At 40.3% G+C, this 17,618-nt stretch overlaps 2 protein-coding genes across 2 annotated transcripts in view; both read right to left on the reverse strand.

Moving 5' to 3' along the window:
* Positions 1–695: 695 nt before the first annotated feature.
* On the reverse strand, positions 696–7,819 carry LOC104916174 (butyrophilin subfamily 1 member A1-like). Its single transcript, XM_031557600.1, has 6 exons — positions 7,593–7,819; positions 5,684–5,826; positions 3,957–4,298; positions 2,530–2,793; positions 1,718–1,984; positions 696–808 (listed from the first exon to the last, which is right to left on the reverse strand). Exons 2-6 carry the CDS (start codon positions 5,784–5,786, stop codon positions 696–698), a joined length of 1,089 nt encoding a protein of 362 aa, XP_031413460.1. The 5' UTR covers positions 5,787–5,826; positions 7,593–7,819.
* A 2,787-nt stretch (positions 7,820–10,606) lies between these two features.
* LOC104916173 (butyrophilin subfamily 2 member A1-like) overlaps positions 10,607–17,618 on the reverse strand; it is a 12,555-nt gene continuing 5,543 nt past the window's right edge. Inside the window, exons 6-12 of the mRNA XM_010727168.3 lie at positions 16,871–16,897; positions 16,319–16,345; positions 15,851–15,877; positions 15,376–15,402; positions 14,052–14,072; positions 12,355–12,381; positions 10,607–11,820 (exon numbers count right to left, since the gene is read on the reverse strand). Of these exons, the coding sequence (XP_010725470.1) occupies positions 11,300–11,820; positions 12,355–12,381; positions 14,052–14,072; positions 15,376–15,402; positions 15,851–15,877; positions 16,319–16,345; positions 16,871–16,897 (677 nt within the window). The 3' untranslated portion in view covers positions 10,607–11,299. The remainder of the gene's footprint in view (positions 11,821–12,354; positions 12,382–14,051; positions 14,073–15,375; positions 15,403–15,850; positions 15,878–16,318; positions 16,346–16,870; positions 16,898–17,618) is intronic.

A 17,618-nucleotide genomic window follows, 5' to 3' on the forward strand; every position in this document is an offset into this window, starting at 1 on the left:
TCACATTTATACAAAATGATGCAGATTTTGCTTCATATAAAATGCCCCAGAGGCTTTCTTAGTGTTCTTCAGCATCATTGGCATTCTCAACATGCAGAAACCATATTCTCTCTTCTGCTGCACACAGGAGACAGTTTTTACTTTTCTCCAGGTAACAGTAAGCTTGTCAAACTATATAATTTCAATTTCGATTAAAATATTTCCACATGAAAATTGATTTTGGTGAATTCTATACATTGGGAAGGAAAAATGATAGTGTGAAAAGACACCCAATTCATGACATCTTAACAGACAGATGCCCAGTTAATAAGGAATATTTCTGTAATTCATTACTAAGACAGAAAAGAATAAATAAAAAGGAAGTAAAATCAATAAAAGGAAAGATGAGGCAATGAAAAAGGTATTTCATTTGAGAACTTCAGAATGTCTGGGTGCTAGAAACACAAAGGACCAGAAAGGCAAAGGACAATATTGTTCTGTGAAGATCAGGGAAGATGTTGATTTTGGAAGATGGAGAGCTATGGGATACATTTGGAAGGCTGAAGCCACTCCTGAGTGAATTCATTAACAAAAAGATTCTCCTGAAGGAATCCAGAGCTGTGAGTTTCTTGGAAAGAATGAGTTATCTCCAACATAGGATGTCTATGCCACTTGGGAGGGCAGTAGAAGGTTGGAAATCATGGGTGAGAACACTATCAAAAGTTCTCTGCTATGAATTGTAAACTGGGGGCTCTGGCGTGGTAGAATAGCTTACCTATTGCAATAATGAAGCAAAAGAGATAAAGAATCCAGAGCCAGTCGTGGTTTTCTGAAAAAGGGAGAAAAAGCAGGTGTTTTTTTTTAAATGACAAATAAATTCTTGCAATATCATACAGGTGTAGAGTGGCAGTGGAAGTCATATAATCCGCACCATTTGGACATGGTGAACAGAAGAACATTTTTAAAAATAATTACTCATCTGGGAGAGTGATGAGGACCACAAAATATTTTAAAGAAAGCTTTAGTACTGAAGTTTTTGTATTCTACCACTTCTTAAACACCCTGGAGATAAACGAGGAAGGAAATATCTGGGAATTTTTAAACCAATGTTGATTTTGGAATTATGTCTCCACTATTATTCAAGAGCCTGCTTATTTAGCAGACTATTTCTGAATTGAGTAATATTGCTGTAAGCGATACCATAAAATTGCTCTATCTTAAGTTGAATTTCAAAGCCATGACTAAGTAGAATTTACAGAAAATGACCTGAGCAGCCCTTTCCAATATTAATGCTTTCATGATTCTATGATTCTGTGGGAGCTCAGCCCCAGCCTTGCTGCTCAGTATCATCTTTCAGTCAGAATAATTCTTAAAGAGCTTAATACAAAAGATCTGTCAGCATTGAAAAGTTGATATTCACGGTGGGAAACAGGATAGATGCACTTAGCTGAGGAACCCACTGTCTTCCTGGCCTTCCTGGCATCCCTAAGTGCTCTTTCCTTTTCAAACAGAAGTTGGGTAGTGCGATACCATAGCTGTAGAGCCACTGATTTTCTCAAGTTATTGAGAAATAGTTGTAGGAATTGAGTCAGCTGTTGAGTGTTGTTGGAAACAGGGTGAAATAATTCACAGCATCTAGGCCCATCCTTCTTAATAGGGTAGGATAATGTGAAAAGAAGGCACCTTTCTCCAACAGAAAAGATTTAAGTACAAGAAATAAATCTTAATTGCTGCATACCTGACTGTTGAACAATGTGTAGATAGGATTCCCTATTATTTGACAAGTCAGCTGGTGGATGTCCACAACGTATCTCATCAGAGCTTTCTATTGCAAAAATATTGTACTTCTCCTCTAGAATGCTTGTCTTGGTCAACGAAGATAGATGTTCTCCTTGGGGAATATCTGAAATAGCCTTGGGATTTACACAGGCACCTCTCATTTGGCTTTTGTACATACAAGTACGTACAGTGCTTGGCTTTTGCATAATTATTTCATACAAAGAACCTGTAACAGAGGCAGCTGATCACCCTTGCATTGGGCATAACACAGAAATAACAAGTACAACATGAAAGAGATTTCAAAGAGCACCCACAGTTTTGTTGCTGCTTCATCTGCCAGCAAACACATCTGATTTTTGAGCATTTAATTTTAAAAATTTCAGAAGCAACAGGAAGAATTTTCATTTTTTCACTTCCAAACGTGTAACTTCCTGCCTGAACCAAGACAGATTTTCTCAAAAAGTTTTTCAATAAATTCAGCACAGATAATAGAAATTAGTGGCTAGACATTAGGAAAGCAGTCACTGTTCTCCATGACTGAGGTGGCATCTACAGTAAAAAAAGAAGACTCCTTTGGAATCACACTATCTTTCCAGTTTCCTGAGCGCAGGAACCCTGCACTCACAAAACAACACACACATTCACACTGTTAAAAACGAGTGAAACCTCTGAAACCCTTAATTTGTGGGTGGCATCCCTGCCCACAGCAGAGTTATTAGGAATATGAGGTCTTTAAGGTCCCTTCCAACCCAAACGATTCTAGGAACTTACCAGTTTGGTTTATCTTTTCTTTGGTGAGCGTAATGACACATTTCACATCTACATCATCACAAGGAACTGCCATGATGCTTTGTACTACAAAAAGGTCTGTCTCACTCCAGGTGATATTGGTCTTGATCTCCACATTTTTTTTGCCTCCTCCATAGGTTGTCCAAATGACTTGAGGCTTTGGGTACCATCCTTTTGAAATACATGTGTAGTGACACAAGTTCTCCTTTTGCTGATCCTTTACCAAAGCTGGTTTGTTCCCTATTGCTGTAATGGAATTATTGCAATGAGGGACAGGAAAAATACTCTGCATAACTCCTAAGTAAGTTATATAAAAACAAAAATATATAAAAACAAAAAAAAACAAGCAAATAAATCTGGAAATGTCAATACATTGCTCCAAATATTCGTGGCACATAGAAACTACCATACATGGCCAGACAAAAGAGTCATTTAGTTTGAATCTTACAAGGAAAAGCACCATAGTGCCACACCACACATAGTGAACCACAGGGAAATGGAATGGTGAAAAGTCAGGAAGACTATATGAAAAATTGAGAAAACAGGGGAGTCTCCATGTTACTGAGAGGGGATGTAATACAGACCAATTAAAAAAGAACGGTAGGGAGTGAAAGAATAATAAGGAATTGTTCTCTGTCTTGTCCAGTAAAAAAATAGCAGATGGCAGGTTCATAAATAAAATAAAAGTAAATGAATGAATGTATGAATAAATAGGAAGGAAGGAAGGAAGGAAGGAAGGGAGGAAGGAAGGAAGGAAGGAGAAGGAGAAGGAGAAGGAGAAGGAGAAGGAGAAGGAGAAGGAGAAAGGAAAAACCTTCATGCATTCTACAGATATGTGGAATACACTAGTGACAGATTTTAGAATGCTAGATATTTACATGCAGTCTAAACTAAGCTCCAGTGTGACTTGCCCAATAGGACACTGAACCCAATAAAATGTTTTCTGGAAAGTATTTCCAGGTTTGCAAGTGGGATAGGTCTTCTATGATGGAAGATTTCTCATGAAGAGAGAAAAGGGGCTGCTGGTAGATGAATATGTTTACTGCATATTGGTAAGTACCCTTTCTAGTGGCTCTGATTGTTTTTCAGTTTACGAAGTCAAACTGCCCCAAGTGCAGAGGTTGAACATTCATAATCCCAGAGCACAAAAACCTACCAGTACTGATACAGGAATACTCAGCATCATAATGCCGTTCCCCATTGCACTGTTTTCCCAACATGACAAGCCACAACACCTTGCTCCTTCTGTACCCAGACCTTAGACAGTCAGACCTGAAGCAAGGTTTTCCAGCATGTCTTGCCTTAATTCACTGTGGGGAAGATCTCAACTGCTGAGCAAGGTACAGACAAAGCAAAAGAGTCCTGATGGGAACTGAACTAAGCATGGTCATAGCAATCTCCCTGCTTACCTATAATATCAAGGTAAGTGACAGCCTCCTGGGAGACAGCATTGCCACTCACAACACAAATGTAGACCCCCCTGTCAGCTATTTGCACTTTTTGGATAGTCAGGAGAAATCTTCTTCTCTCCCAGCGCCCTTTAATCCTGCACTGTTCTTCATCCTGGCACTGCTCCACCTCCCCATCGAGGCTGGAGGAAGAGTAGAGTGGAGCATCTCTTCCCTTTTCCTCTTTGTACCAAAGCACGCTTGCGTTGGAGGGGATTCTGGGAGTCATCTGGCAAAACAGAGTTACTTGTTCACCAACAAGGGCAACTGAAGGATCAACGGTGATGGTGATAGAAACTTCACCTGCAAGGAAAAAGTGGGAGCACTGATTTTCTCTGAAAATATAATCATTCTGTGGATGGAAAAATGAGACAAAAAGTCTTGGCATTAGGTTAATCCAATACAAAAATGTGCTTCCTAGGCTAGAATTCTTCAGTCCCCTTCAATGATAAGGAGAGTTTTGAGTCAATGTTAGGATCTCTTTAAGCCACATACACACGTAAGAATTTCCACGTTTCCAGGTTTTACTCATGTCAGTCATGTTAGATAGTCCTGGAAAACAGGAGCATCTGGGACAGGAATTTTTTTCAGGCAGACAATTACTGGGAGGATTATAATTGAAAGATCAGTGACCAGCGAGCAAATTACCAACACGAGGTGCAAAGACCTGTGCAACAATCTTCACACCCTGAAAGCAATCTGTACAGGTTTTTGTTGTTCACTCAGTCTGTCTATGGGACCTGTGAGAGACTGACTGTACCTTTTCCATGTCTGTGTTACAACAACACACCTACTTTTGCTCCCTGAGAACCCAGAGACGGACTGAAGTTTCTTCCATCATTTGAGATGGCCAGTGTTGTTCCAAGCCCTGGTCTAGATTGTGTCAGACAGATCTACATTACATTTATTCCATCAGAAAATGGGAATGTGATATGAAGTGCAGGTGTGATATCTCAGGATAACTGGCGCTGAACTGTACACTAAGATGTTGTGCCAAAGTAATAAGCAGAATTTTGGTTTGGTATTGCAGGATGCTCTAGGACATTTCCAGGTGGATGCATCAGCAGTGTGTGTGTTGGCAAGCAAACTGGGGCTGGAACGGTAACAGTCTTGATCTTTCCTTATCCCTTGAAAGAATCATTTGGAGACCTACCTCAGAAACTTCATCACAGCAAGTTTTAACGTGGTTCAAATCAACGGTTTAAACTCTAGCTAACTCCTGACCAGAAAGAACCAGACATGGGTTTAAAATAAATAATGTAAAGGTGGCACAGAAATGAAGGTAATATCCCATTGGAAGCATATGCCTACACCAAAGTTAGATTTCGGTTATTGTCTTTCCACAAGGGGCTTTTCACCCTGGACAACAATCCTCTAGTGATCAGCAACTAAGGTAGTCCACAGAAGAGATATTTAGCTTGATGACACCCACTTTTATTATGCAGGAAAATAGAAGATGCCTTTCTATTCTTTTTTTTTTTTTCTTTTTTTGAGGGAGAGAGAGAGAGAGAGAGAGAAACTGAGAGAAACTGGGAGAAACTGAGAGAAACTGGAACTAGAACTCAGTTCCAGCCTACTCCATGGATTCTGCTCTCTTTATTTCACTGCCTGCTACTGATCTTACATATCGTACTTATTTATATTCTACAGCTAAATTGAATCACTGGATAGCATACATTTTGTCTTACCTGTAAACCACACTGCAATAAAAAAACATGTTGGAATACTCAAGAACAGGACTTCCCTCATATTTCTTAGGCGCATACTCGATAGAACTTCCCAAAATGTCATGTTGGGCAAGTTGTTTATAATCCTCCTGGAAAAGGCTGACCTGATATGAGAAAAAATAAGAATTCCTGAGAGGAACAAAACGTAAGCAAACAGACCTTCCTTGAACAGAAGCACTTTCTTTAGCAAGGCATTGAGGTCTTCATTGCTCTTTAGCATGCAGAGTGGAAATATTCAGTACATCTTTTGATGATATTCATCCAAAGTGCGAAATGTGTGGTTTCAACTGACAACTTGAGTAAAGAAAATTCCTTAAGACTCATTTGGGCCTTTCCCACCTCCTCAGTTCCACCATTTTCCAACAGACAATAAAGAAGCAATACTCAAGAAAGAAACATACACAGGATGGAAAAGAAGATATAAAATCTGATGAAATATTGTTGTATTTTCCTTCTTGGCCTAAGAATGGCAAAGCATTTAGGCCACCTGAAAATGACTTTTCCTTTGTCAGGCATGAACTTCTCAATCACAGAACTGCTTTACAGAACAACTACTTGTCCTGAGGCAACTTCAAGCAGGAAATACTTTTTTGCTTCTAAATAGTGCAAACAAAATATACAGCCCTTAGAACACATGGAGTTTTTCCCTCATGGTAGCTGATGATGATCTTAGTTTGGCATAAACTACAGACTCACTGTTCTCTCTCTGCTGAAGGCATTCTTGCAGCTCTGTACTATCCTAGGAGGAAATACATGAACAAGATGGGCAGCACAGACAGACTCTCAATACCCTCCATCTGGCTGCATACTGTAATCCCTGGGGTTCTTTTTGGCACTAAGAATTGCGTTGGTCACATGGTGCTCTCAGTTTTGTCACTGTCAGTGTCTTAAGCGCAATAAGAAGCCTTAACGACCCTGAGCACCCTCCCCTCCAGCCTTGCTTTGTGCCCATTGCTCTTGGAGATTCAAGCATGTACCATGGATTGCAGCCCTGTTCTGAGCTCTCCCTTCTTGACAGACCTTGGACCTGTGCTGCAGGTAGCTTGAGCCCTGGGCAGACCTTGAACCCAGACTGAAGCTCACTGCCAGTCCTGTTCTTACACTGTGCTGTGCATGGGCTGCAATGCATCAAATGCTCGTGTTGGCTTCATTTACAAAAATGTGCTGTGCTTCATGCTTCCTTACCTACACTGATTCTGCAGTGGTGTGTCACATTCTGGTGCAAGATTCTCAGAGCAAGGTGCCAGTGGTGACTGAACTACCACCAGCCACTCCCTTCTTACAGCTCCTCTCATAGTCTAAGCCCATCACCCCATCTCCCAGCATACCCCACTCCCTATATCTATGGTTGTGTTATCTTGCACCTGCAATCTATCTTTACTGCAATGAGTTGTTCTCTTTCAGTGAAAAGTGTGAGTGAAGTGCTGAAGTGTAATAAAAGTACGTTAGGGCAATAAAGCTGAGTGTTGTAAGGAAGCACCAGAGGTATACACCATTACTCCTAAGAGTACAGACTTCAACTTCAATGCACAGAGGAGAAAAAGAGACAGTGCAAATATCCACAACACCACTGAGGATTCTGATCAACCAAAAAGCATGTCAGAATAACGCATTCCCAATTAATTCCTTCACGTTGTTTCACCGAGCACCAAAACTGTACACAGCTGCATGCTAAAAATGATTAACTATATATAGACAAGCACAATGACCCACATTCCGACTACAAGTTTGTGCTTACGAATTCCTAGCAAAGTTTATATGTATTTCCAGAGTGGTGGTAGTCCAATGAAATAAAGCTGCAGTATAAGTCTCACAACGACAGTCTATTAACTTATATAAATATTCTGAGGCTTAGTTATCAGATACTCACTCTTGAATTTTGTTAAGATGTCCTCCACTTTAGTCCTTATCAGTACTGCACTCCCAACAAGTCTCTTGTGAAGTAGTAAATAGAACATTCCTAGCCAAAATTATATTCCTAGGCAAAGTTATATTATCTTGCTGTATTCATTATGTGTCTTTTCTAGCATTAAAAAGTCTCGTGCTCTTACCTATCAGCAGCCCTCTAGACCAGTTGTTGGAAAAAAAAAAAAAATACCAGGAAGAAAGAAAATGTCTCAAGTCAGAGGCTGAAGTAGGTGGAGCAATTCCTTGCAAATAGGAAAACGATAAAGAAATGCCTCTCACTTGTTGGAAAAGGAAATCAAGATGGCTGCAATGTAACCGATAATTAAATTTTTAAAAAAATCGAATTAAGTTAAAAAGACAAAACAAACAAGATTTTCTTTCTGTGTGTTGTGTGCTTTTGGCAAGGATCTAGTAGCCAAGGGGACTCAGGTGAGAGCTCGTGGTAGCTGATACGGTTCTGTGTTTTGGAATTAGGATGTGAATAATGGTGATACAACACCAGTGTTTTTGTTGCTGCAGAACAGTGCTTACATTGGGTCAAAGACATTTCAACTTCTCTCACTGTCCTGCAGCAATGAGCGGGGGAAGCACAAGGTGTTGGGAGGGTACAAAATGGGAACAGTTGACCTAAACTGGCCAAAGGGGTATTTCATACCATAGAACATCTTGGTGATCAGTAACACTGGGGGGTGTTGGCTGGGGGGCTGGAGCTGCTCAGAGACCGACTGGCCATTGGTCACAAGGTGGTGAGCAATTGCTCTGTGCATCACCTTTTTTGCAGAGGAAAGTTGGTTGGTATTTTGTGTTTTTCTTCTCACTTGTTTTGTAAATGTACGTGCATAGCTATTGGCCTCGTTACCTTCTCAGAGGAGCCCTCCCTAGTACCTCCAGGACAAGTCTGGGGTTTTTCCTTACTGTCTCCCAAGGTGACAGCGTTCCCATGCACTTCTCTGTCATCTAGTACACCCCTTTCCCCCATCATATCTAGTTTAAAGCCCTGGTAACCAGCCCAGCCACCTTGTTCCCAAGAATATTTGTGGCCCTTATAGTCAGTCGGCTCTCATCTGCAGTCAGCATTTCCCCTTTCTCAAGGCTGCATCCCAAGCCATTATATGACAATGCATCCCAAAGCCCTGAGTGCGACACCATTCGCAAAGCCATTTGTTCAGCATGTCCGCCCTCCTCCTTTTGTGCGGATCCTAGTCACTAACTGAGAGGACAGAGGTGAACACAATTTGCACTACCAATCCTTTCAGAAGTCTTTCCAGAGCCCTGAAGTCCCTTTTGATTGCCCGAGAACTTCTTTTGCCCACCTCTTCATTTCTGATGTGGAAAACCAGTAATGGATAATAATCAGAGGGCTTAATGAGTTGAGTGATGTTCCTGGTGACATCTCTCACCCAGGCACCAGGCAGGCAGCACACATCCCTCTGGGATGGATCCAAGTGGCATATCAGTTCCTTGGTTCCCCTCACAAGGGAGTTCCCTATGACAACAACCTTTCTTTTTTTCCTGACTTACGTTGTAGCAAAACAGGGAGCAGACTGACTAGCCTTGGGCCTTGGGCCTTGGGCAACCTCTCTTGCATGGATGGACTTTCACCAACATCCGCATCCCCCAGTACCTCCAGCTCCAGAGCTTCATACCTGTTATGTAAGGACACCTGGGAAGGTGGGACAGGCTGAGGGGCAGTCAGCTTGCTGCCCTAAACAGGGACTTGTTTCCATCGCTGGTCTTTGAGGTCGCCTCTTCCTACCTGACTGTGAGTGGGCAGATGATCCCCCATTGCTTGAGGAGCATCTCCCCCATGCCCTTCCCGTAGGGATGGCAGAGTGCGACTCCACCAGTTGATCCCCTTCCCACAATCCCAGATGCTTCTCAGCCTTTCTACTTCCTACTTTAGCTTTACCACCAGGCTGAGCAGATCATCCACCTGCTCACACCACATACAGTTGGTATCCCAGATGCCCTCCTGTAGCAGTGACAGGGCCAGGCATTCTCTGCATCCTGAGACCTGAACTGTGGTATGGATATTCATGCTTCCTGTCTGAGTCTCCACATCCCTTTTAGCAACAGCTCACTGCCGTGTGGTGACCATGGCTGCACCTCGGTGTGTCCAGAGGGCAATGGCCCATTAAGTGACCTGTTAAGTACTAAGTGCTAGCCCTCCTCCTATATGGCAGCTCCTCTGAAGCAGCTAACCTCAGCGATCAAGTTCACGGTGTTTTCTGTCCGTGGGAAAAAGTTTCTGATTCAGCTTTTATCTTGGAGATTTTTTGAGGAAGTTTACTGTGGGAGTAGTTGATTGAATTCATCATTTTCCATCAGCCTGTGGACATTGGAACTAAGGTAGCTGCTCCTAAAGTAATGCCTTCTACTTATTATGTTGACCCACAGTGTCAGAGGCAGATGTTGGTGGGACGGTAGTAGAGGTTGAACATTCCTGCCAATATTCCATTCAATTTTGTTGTCATACGACAGATGGCAGCAGAGGGTCAGTCTGACAAAATGACTTCTGACATGGAAGTGCTCATGAAGTGAAGGTGTGTAATTCCTCCATGCAGAAAAAAATTGCACTCTCTGACATTTATCAACACTTGATGAATGTTTATGGAGACCAAATGGTGAATGTGAGCACAGGGAAGCAGTAGATGATGCATTTCAACAACACCTCCATAGCAGCTGTGAAGCAGTGATCACCTCCGCTGCTGCAGATTTTATTAACACAGCATGAAGGCTCTTGATCATTGCTGGCAAAAATGCAAAGCTAATGGTGCTGACTATATTGAAAAATAGTGTTTTGTTGCTGAGAATTTACTCTATCAAAGAGTGTTATTGTGTTCTTTGTAGCTGTTGTAGTTTCCACGGAAATAAATAGGAGGTATTACTTTCAGAGTGACTTACGTAGATGATCTTTAAGATCCTTTCCAACTCAAGCCATTCTATGTTCAGCCATTTTCAGGAAAACAGCTCACACCACACTCATCAGTTTTTCCCATCCCTTTATTTTCATGCCTTTCATTTATCAGTTGGACAATTTTTCGAGGCACTGGTCACTTTGAGTAGTTGGGCCATGTTGTACCTGGACATGTATCATGTCACCAATTCAGTGTCCTGATTTTCTTCCAGTTACTCAATAAAATTTTATGTAGGAGAGTTTTAAGCTGAGCAAAAGTATTAGAACTTAGATAGTTTTTTTGTTTTGTTTTGTTCTGTTTTAATGCTGGCTTAGCCACAATTTGAATTGAAGGTGCAAATTAGATCGTTTAATTCTAGCTACATATACATGAGTTCAAAATGCATTATGCTTCCACATTCAGTCAGTTGAATATAACTGTTTACAAATGACTATATCTGAGTTTGTTAGATGAAAATGAATATACAGTAAATACTACAAATACTGAAATAAATATGTAGCACTTAGGATTTTGTGATTATTTGTTTGTTTGTTCTTAATCCAGACAGAATAAAATACAATTGCAATGCCTGATATGTTTCAATTTTTACAAAATGAGCTCTTACAGCAAGATGACTCCCTCTGAAGTACTTCAGGGACTATTTCTTCCTTAACCATAGTTTTTAAAGATGAAAATACATTCTTTTCTTCTTCTACATTTTTGCATCCTCTCTTATTCATTGCATCGTTCATTTATTAATCTCTTTTTCACTCTAAGTAAGAGAGTCATAGGTCTGTGGTTTTACAGGTCGTACCCCCAGCCACTCGCCGCTTGAATCTGGACTGAAGAATGGATATTGTCTCCCAGTAAACTCAAAGCAGACAAATCCAAGAGGGCTCATTTCCTCAACATTGTAGAATGAAAGCTCAGCGTTTTCCAGATCCAGGAGAACACCCACCACACTGCACTGTTTGCAATCACTTACATCCTCCCCACCAGTTAGTATGTATTTTCCCTGAGAATACTGTAGACTGACTAAATTATTCACTGGGAGAGAATTTTCCGTGTTGTTCATTATCATATCCCTAATTTTCTCACTCACCACTCCCAGCTCCCATTCTGATTGGTTCCCCACCTCCACTTCCCAGTAATGTTCTTTGTCTGAAAAACCTTCGGTAGCTACCACCATCGCCTTGAGGGCTGTCTCTGTCTTGTTTGAGGACTTTACCCTCCTGTTGTCATTACTGATGCAAAGGTTGGGGTGTTTGCATTTCTGATCCAGAGTGATATTAACTTGAAAAAGAAAAAAATTAAGCAAAAAGTAATTATTTCTGATTTTCAGGAAAATAAACAAAAATGTCAAAGGAATATAATACAGAAGACAAATAGTAAAATAATCAAATAAATAAGTAAATTTATACACCAGGAATGTACTGTAGTCTTCTAGGACAAAAACTCAATAGGAATAACAATCTGCAGGGGGACATGCCTTTTCTCTGGTTTCGTTGTGACTTAATTAAACCATCTGCACTCATATTGACTCATCAGTTTGCTTTTTGAGTAGAACATAAAGCTGAATCTCTTGAAGCCACACAACATTTAAAAAGGTCTTAAATGGAACGAACAGAAATGATCCATTTCAATTCATGATTTTGAGAACAGTGTAAATGGGAGATGCCTACAAAAGACTGTGTGCCTGTTTCAACAAACAGGATTAATATTTTCCCCAAATTATTACATCCTGTGAATTTTTTTGTGGCACGAATGATAGATATTTGTATGTGCGTGGAAGAACATGAGGTTAATGGCAGGTGAGTCTTGGCTTACCTGCGTTGCTACGAGCTTTCCTGAACTCTGCAAGAAAAAAAAAAGAAAAATAATGGTTAATTTAAATTACTGTAGTGTTAACATACCTGATTTTGGAGATGTTACAAAGAAGCACAGAATGGTTGAGGTTGGAACAGACCACTGGGTCCATCTGTACAACCCCAGTGCTCAAACAGAGAAGGTTGCCCATACCATAGACTCATAGAATCATAGAATCAGCAAGGTTGGAAAAAACCTCTTAGACCATCCAGTCCACCATCCACATATCACTAATATTTCTCACTAAACCGTGTCCCTCAGTACAACATCTAAATGTTTCTTGAACACCTCCAGAGTTGGTGACTCCCTTTCACCCCTGGGCAGCCCATTCCAGTGCCTGCCTGCCCTCTCTTCAATAAGTATTTCCTTGCGTTCAGCCTGAATCTCCCCAGGCACAACCTGAGGCCATTCCCTCTAGTCCTGATGCTAGTTACATAGGAGAAGAAGCTTCACTACTTCACCATGACCTCCCTTCAGGGAGTTGTAGAGTGATAAGATCACCCTTAAGACTCCTATTCTCCAAACAACAATCCCAGTTCCGTCAGCCATTCCTCATAAGACTTGTGCTCCAGACCACTCACAGCTTCATTGCCCTTCTCTGGACATGCTCCAGGGCCTCAGTGTCTTTCTTGTAGTGAGGGGCCCAAAACTGAACACAGTATTTGAGGTACAGACTCACCAGTGCTGAGTACAGAAGGTTGATCACAGAATCACAGAATCACAGGGTTGGAAGGGACCTCAAGGATCATGAATCTCCAAACTCCCTGCCACATGCAGGGCCATCATCCTCCCTATTTAATGCTAGACCAGATTGCCCAGGGCCCCATCCAATCTGGCCTTGAACACCTCCAGGGACAGGGTATCCACAACCTCTCTGGACAGCCTGTTCCAGTACCTCACCACTCTCTCTGTAAAGAATTTCCCTGCTACCTTCACTTCCCTGCTCCTGCTGGAAAAGCTGTTTCTGAGACAAGCCAGGATGCCACCGGTCTTCTTGGCCATCTGAACACATGGCTGGCTCATGTTCAACCAAGTGTTGATCAATACCCCCAGGTCCATTTCCTCTACACAACCTTCCAACCATTCCTGCCCCAATCCTGTAGCGTTGCCTGGGGTTGTTGTGGCCAAAGTGCAGGACCTGGCACTCAGTCTTGTTGAACTTGTTGAATCTTGTTGAATCCCTTTCGCCTCAGCCCAGCAATCAGCCTGTCCAGATCCCTCTGGGTCTCTATAGGGCTTTCCTATCCCCAGGCAGATCAAAACATCCAGCCAACTTGGTGTCATCTGCAAGCTTACTGAAGGTGCACTCAGCACCCTCATCCAGGTCATCAGTAAAGATACTGAGTAGGACAGGCCCCAGTACTGACCCCTGGGGAAGACCACTTGTGATTGGTCACCAGGTGGATTTAACTCCATTCACCACCACTCTCTGCGCCTGGCCTTCCAAACCAGCTCTTCACCCAGCAAAGAATCTATTTTTCCAAGCCATGTGCTGCAGCTTCTCCTGGAGAATACTGTGGGATACAGATGACTTTTGAACATCTACAAGGAGGGAGACTTCATGACTTTTCTGGATAACCTGTTCCAGTGCTCCATTTTGATTTAAATATTTTGATAATTGAAAATGTGACAAAATTCATTTTCTATTTTCAACTCACTCAGTTCATTCCGGATGTTTTCTGAAAAACAGAGAAAGTTATGTTATAGCTATGTTTGGCAATGTTCTCCTGTAGAATCTCAGATAATATGAGTATTTCCAATACTACATTATTTAAGTGTGACTTGGCCTAGGACTCAGGAAAGGATGCTAGTGTAACTTCAGAGTAGAGGTTATCTAAATCCAAGATAGTCACCTGGGCTATCTGTAGAGTCATAGAATCATAGAACTGTTTGTGTTGGAAGGGACCCTTAAAGTTCATCTAGTCTAACTCTCCTGCAGTGAACAGGGACATCTACACCTAGATCAGGTTGTTCAGAGCCTGGTCCAACCTAACCTTGATTGTCTCCAAGGACAAGGCATCCACCTCCTCTCTGGGCAACCTGTACAGTACCTCACCTCCCTTATTGTAAAAAATTTTTCCTTATATCCAATATAAATATCCTTTATTTTGAAACAGTTTCCCCTTGTTCTGTCAAACAGGCAGGACTCAGTACTCCAGGTGAGGTCTCACAGTACAGAGCAGAAGGGCAGGATCACCCTCTCTCACTCTGCTGGTCATGCTGCTTTTGATGCAGCCCAGGATACAGTTGGATTTCTGGGCTGCAAGAGCACACTGCTGGCTCACATCCAGCTGCCATCCACCACTACCCCCAGGTTTTTTTTGACAGGGCTGTGCTCCATCCTTACATCCCCAGCTTGTATTGATTGTGGAAGTTCCCTCAACCCAGATGCAAGACCTTGCACTTGGCTTGGCCCATCGTGAGGAGGAAGAGATGGGTACATCAGAAAATCTATTCTCTGCTGTTTCAACCACCTCACTCTTGAATGCTTTCATCTCTCAGTATGGAAGCCAAGAATATTGTCTTAGCCGTAATGTCCCACTTGTAAGGATTTACAGGGACTGTGGATATGCTTCACACTACACTAAACATAAATTTTACGTAGCCAAGAGTCAAACTGCATATAAATGTGTGTCTCTCTCTATAAATATTATTCCTCTTTTTAAATACGTCAGTTAGTTAGTAGAAAGAGACATTTTTTCTCAGTTACAGAAAAAAAAAATGAAAAAATTGAACCTTTGATGGACTCCTTAAATGATACTCCCGTACTATGGAAATAGACATTCCAGAAACCAAGATTGTGTTGGTTTTTTTAGGGACAACTAAGCCTCAAAGTGTGAAAGAGAGAGGGAAGTGCTGTGATGGACCTCCAGTCTTTTAAAGTTCCCAAAATGTTTCACTAGTCAATTCTAAAATAGTATTTGTGATCAAACAAAACTTAAATTATTTTTAAGGACTTTTCAAAGTTAACATTATCCTTACCAATTCTTTTCTCTGCATCCTCATTTTCTACAAAGAAAGAAAATTAAAAGCCCATGAAAAGTTAGGAAGAATATAGCAGGTGAATTATGCTGTGCTCATAGAATTATAGAACATTAGAATTATAGAAAACTTTAAGTTTGGGTCTAATCTGTCCGTATGTGTAGAACATCTAAATAGATATAGTTACATACAGATAGCTGCAGTTAGTTAGATAGATGCTCTTTTATATAAAGACACGTAGGTATATGTATACACCTATAGATAAAAAGAGGTTTGATGTTCACATGTACATGTATACCACAAAATTCAAATTATATTTTGGTTGGATGAGGGAAGTTAATCTTTGCAAGTTATAAATTCTAAGAGTGTTTTCCAATTCTGTTACTCAAAATTGCATGAAACATCACTATTTTATTAGAATAATGAGATAAATATATTAAAAAGTAGAAAAGTAGGGGAAAAAAAGTTAATTTACCATTTTGAAATCTCCTCTTTTGCTCTTCTGAAGGGTAAAGAAACAAAGCAAAAATAACAGTGAAATTCATTTCTCAAGACGAAAATTCACAAAATCTTACTGAGAATTTCAGCACTGGAGAGAAATGAGGCCTACTATTAAGCTCAGAATAAAATGCAAGGCACACGAGTAGGTCATCAAAACTAATAGGGTAAATTGTCTGCTGGAGACACCCATCCCTGTCTATTTACTGTAGAAGGAGTCTAGAGTATTAGCTTAGACTAGATATATAAATTCCATTGGCTAAAACCAGGTGTTATTAACTGCTATTACTATCTTCAATTAATTGAAAATCTGGAAAAGAAAGACATTTTCACTATGGGCACATGAGTCTCATGACCCTTTTTTTCTTTTTATTGAAAAAAGGGTTCTTCTAACTAACGATCTTCAAAACCAATATAACAAAGAGAAGTCAAAATATGCTCTTACCCAGTTTATGTTTGAGTTCATGTATGTCTGAAAAAGATTTTAATTAAATATTAGAACACTAATTATTTTCCCTCTCTGACATAATTTGCATGCCCAGCAAACTTGCTGTCCAGAGTCAAAACAATTCGCTGGCTTTATATTTGTATAGTGTAGTCCTAACTGATAACAAAGCTCCTAGATTCTTCATAAAGAGTTCAGAAAACTATATATTTTCTTTTACTTTTCCAGGCTCTGGAACTTAAATCTTCTTTTCCTTATAAATTGGAACCAATCATGAACAATAATCCCAAATTAAGAACGTATTAAATTATATTAATTCACTGATAGAGCAATTTGCAAGCTCAAATACTGACCAAAAATACTTATCAAACCAGATGCTCTTAGGAATTCATCTTTACATGGATAATATAAAAGGGAACTTGATGACTTTTTAAATTTTATTATGCAAAAACATACAGCTACAAATGTCTCCTGAGCTCAACCTTCAGTTGTTCCTGAAGAATTATGTATTTATAGAGAGAAATTACTAGGAAAAAACACTGTCAGACTTACCTTGTTGAATTTGCTCTCGTGCTTTTTCTGTGAACAGAAAGCAAGATGCTTAGATCCTAAAAAAAATTCTCCAAACACTCAGCATTCAGTTTTAAAGACTACATAGGAGTGATTAAACCACAAAGACTTCTATGGATATTTGTATGAGTGTATTTGCATTACATTTACATACACATGTACATAAACTATTAGTTGGATTTACTAGGGAGTAGACTTCAAAAATAAATTATTTTTTTCATAGTCTCAGTTTAAACAATTGCAGAACAGTCACTGACAGAAGCAATTTTTTTTTTTCCAAGTTAAGCTTCCTTATGCAGCGTTTGAAACAAAAGCAATGGATATAAAGCACAACCAATTTGACATCAAGCCTTGTTTTCTCTGCTCATGAACTCCAGAGGTCCTTTCAGTCTCTATGATTCTTTGAAAAGTGATGAAAAACTTTCCAGCAATGACTGGATACAAATTTCAATAAAACTTTCTGAGGGCTAGCTCCCAATTTTACATATCCAAAACATTTATGTTTGTATGCAAATTGCTGTATTTGGTTTCTGGGTAGCAGTTCAAATACAGTTCAAGTACAGCAGAGAAAAGTTTTCTTTTATTTAGACTTATGATTAGACTTATCATTAGCAGACACTGAATTTATTCTGTATCTCTTCTGTAAGTCTGAACATTAAAACTACTCAGAAATTGATGAAAGAATTCATCCAAACCATCAGGTTCTTAAAACAAACAAACATTAAAAAAA

The sequence above is a fragment of the Meleagris gallopavo genome, unplaced genomic scaffold (genome assembly GCF_000146605.3).
Source record: "Meleagris gallopavo isolate NT-WF06-2002-E0010 breed Aviagen turkey brand Nicholas breeding stock unplaced genomic scaffold, Turkey_5.1 ChrUn_random_7182001874166, whole genome shotgun sequence".
Lineage (NCBI taxonomy): Eukaryota > Metazoa > Chordata > Aves > Galliformes > Phasianidae > Meleagris > Meleagris gallopavo.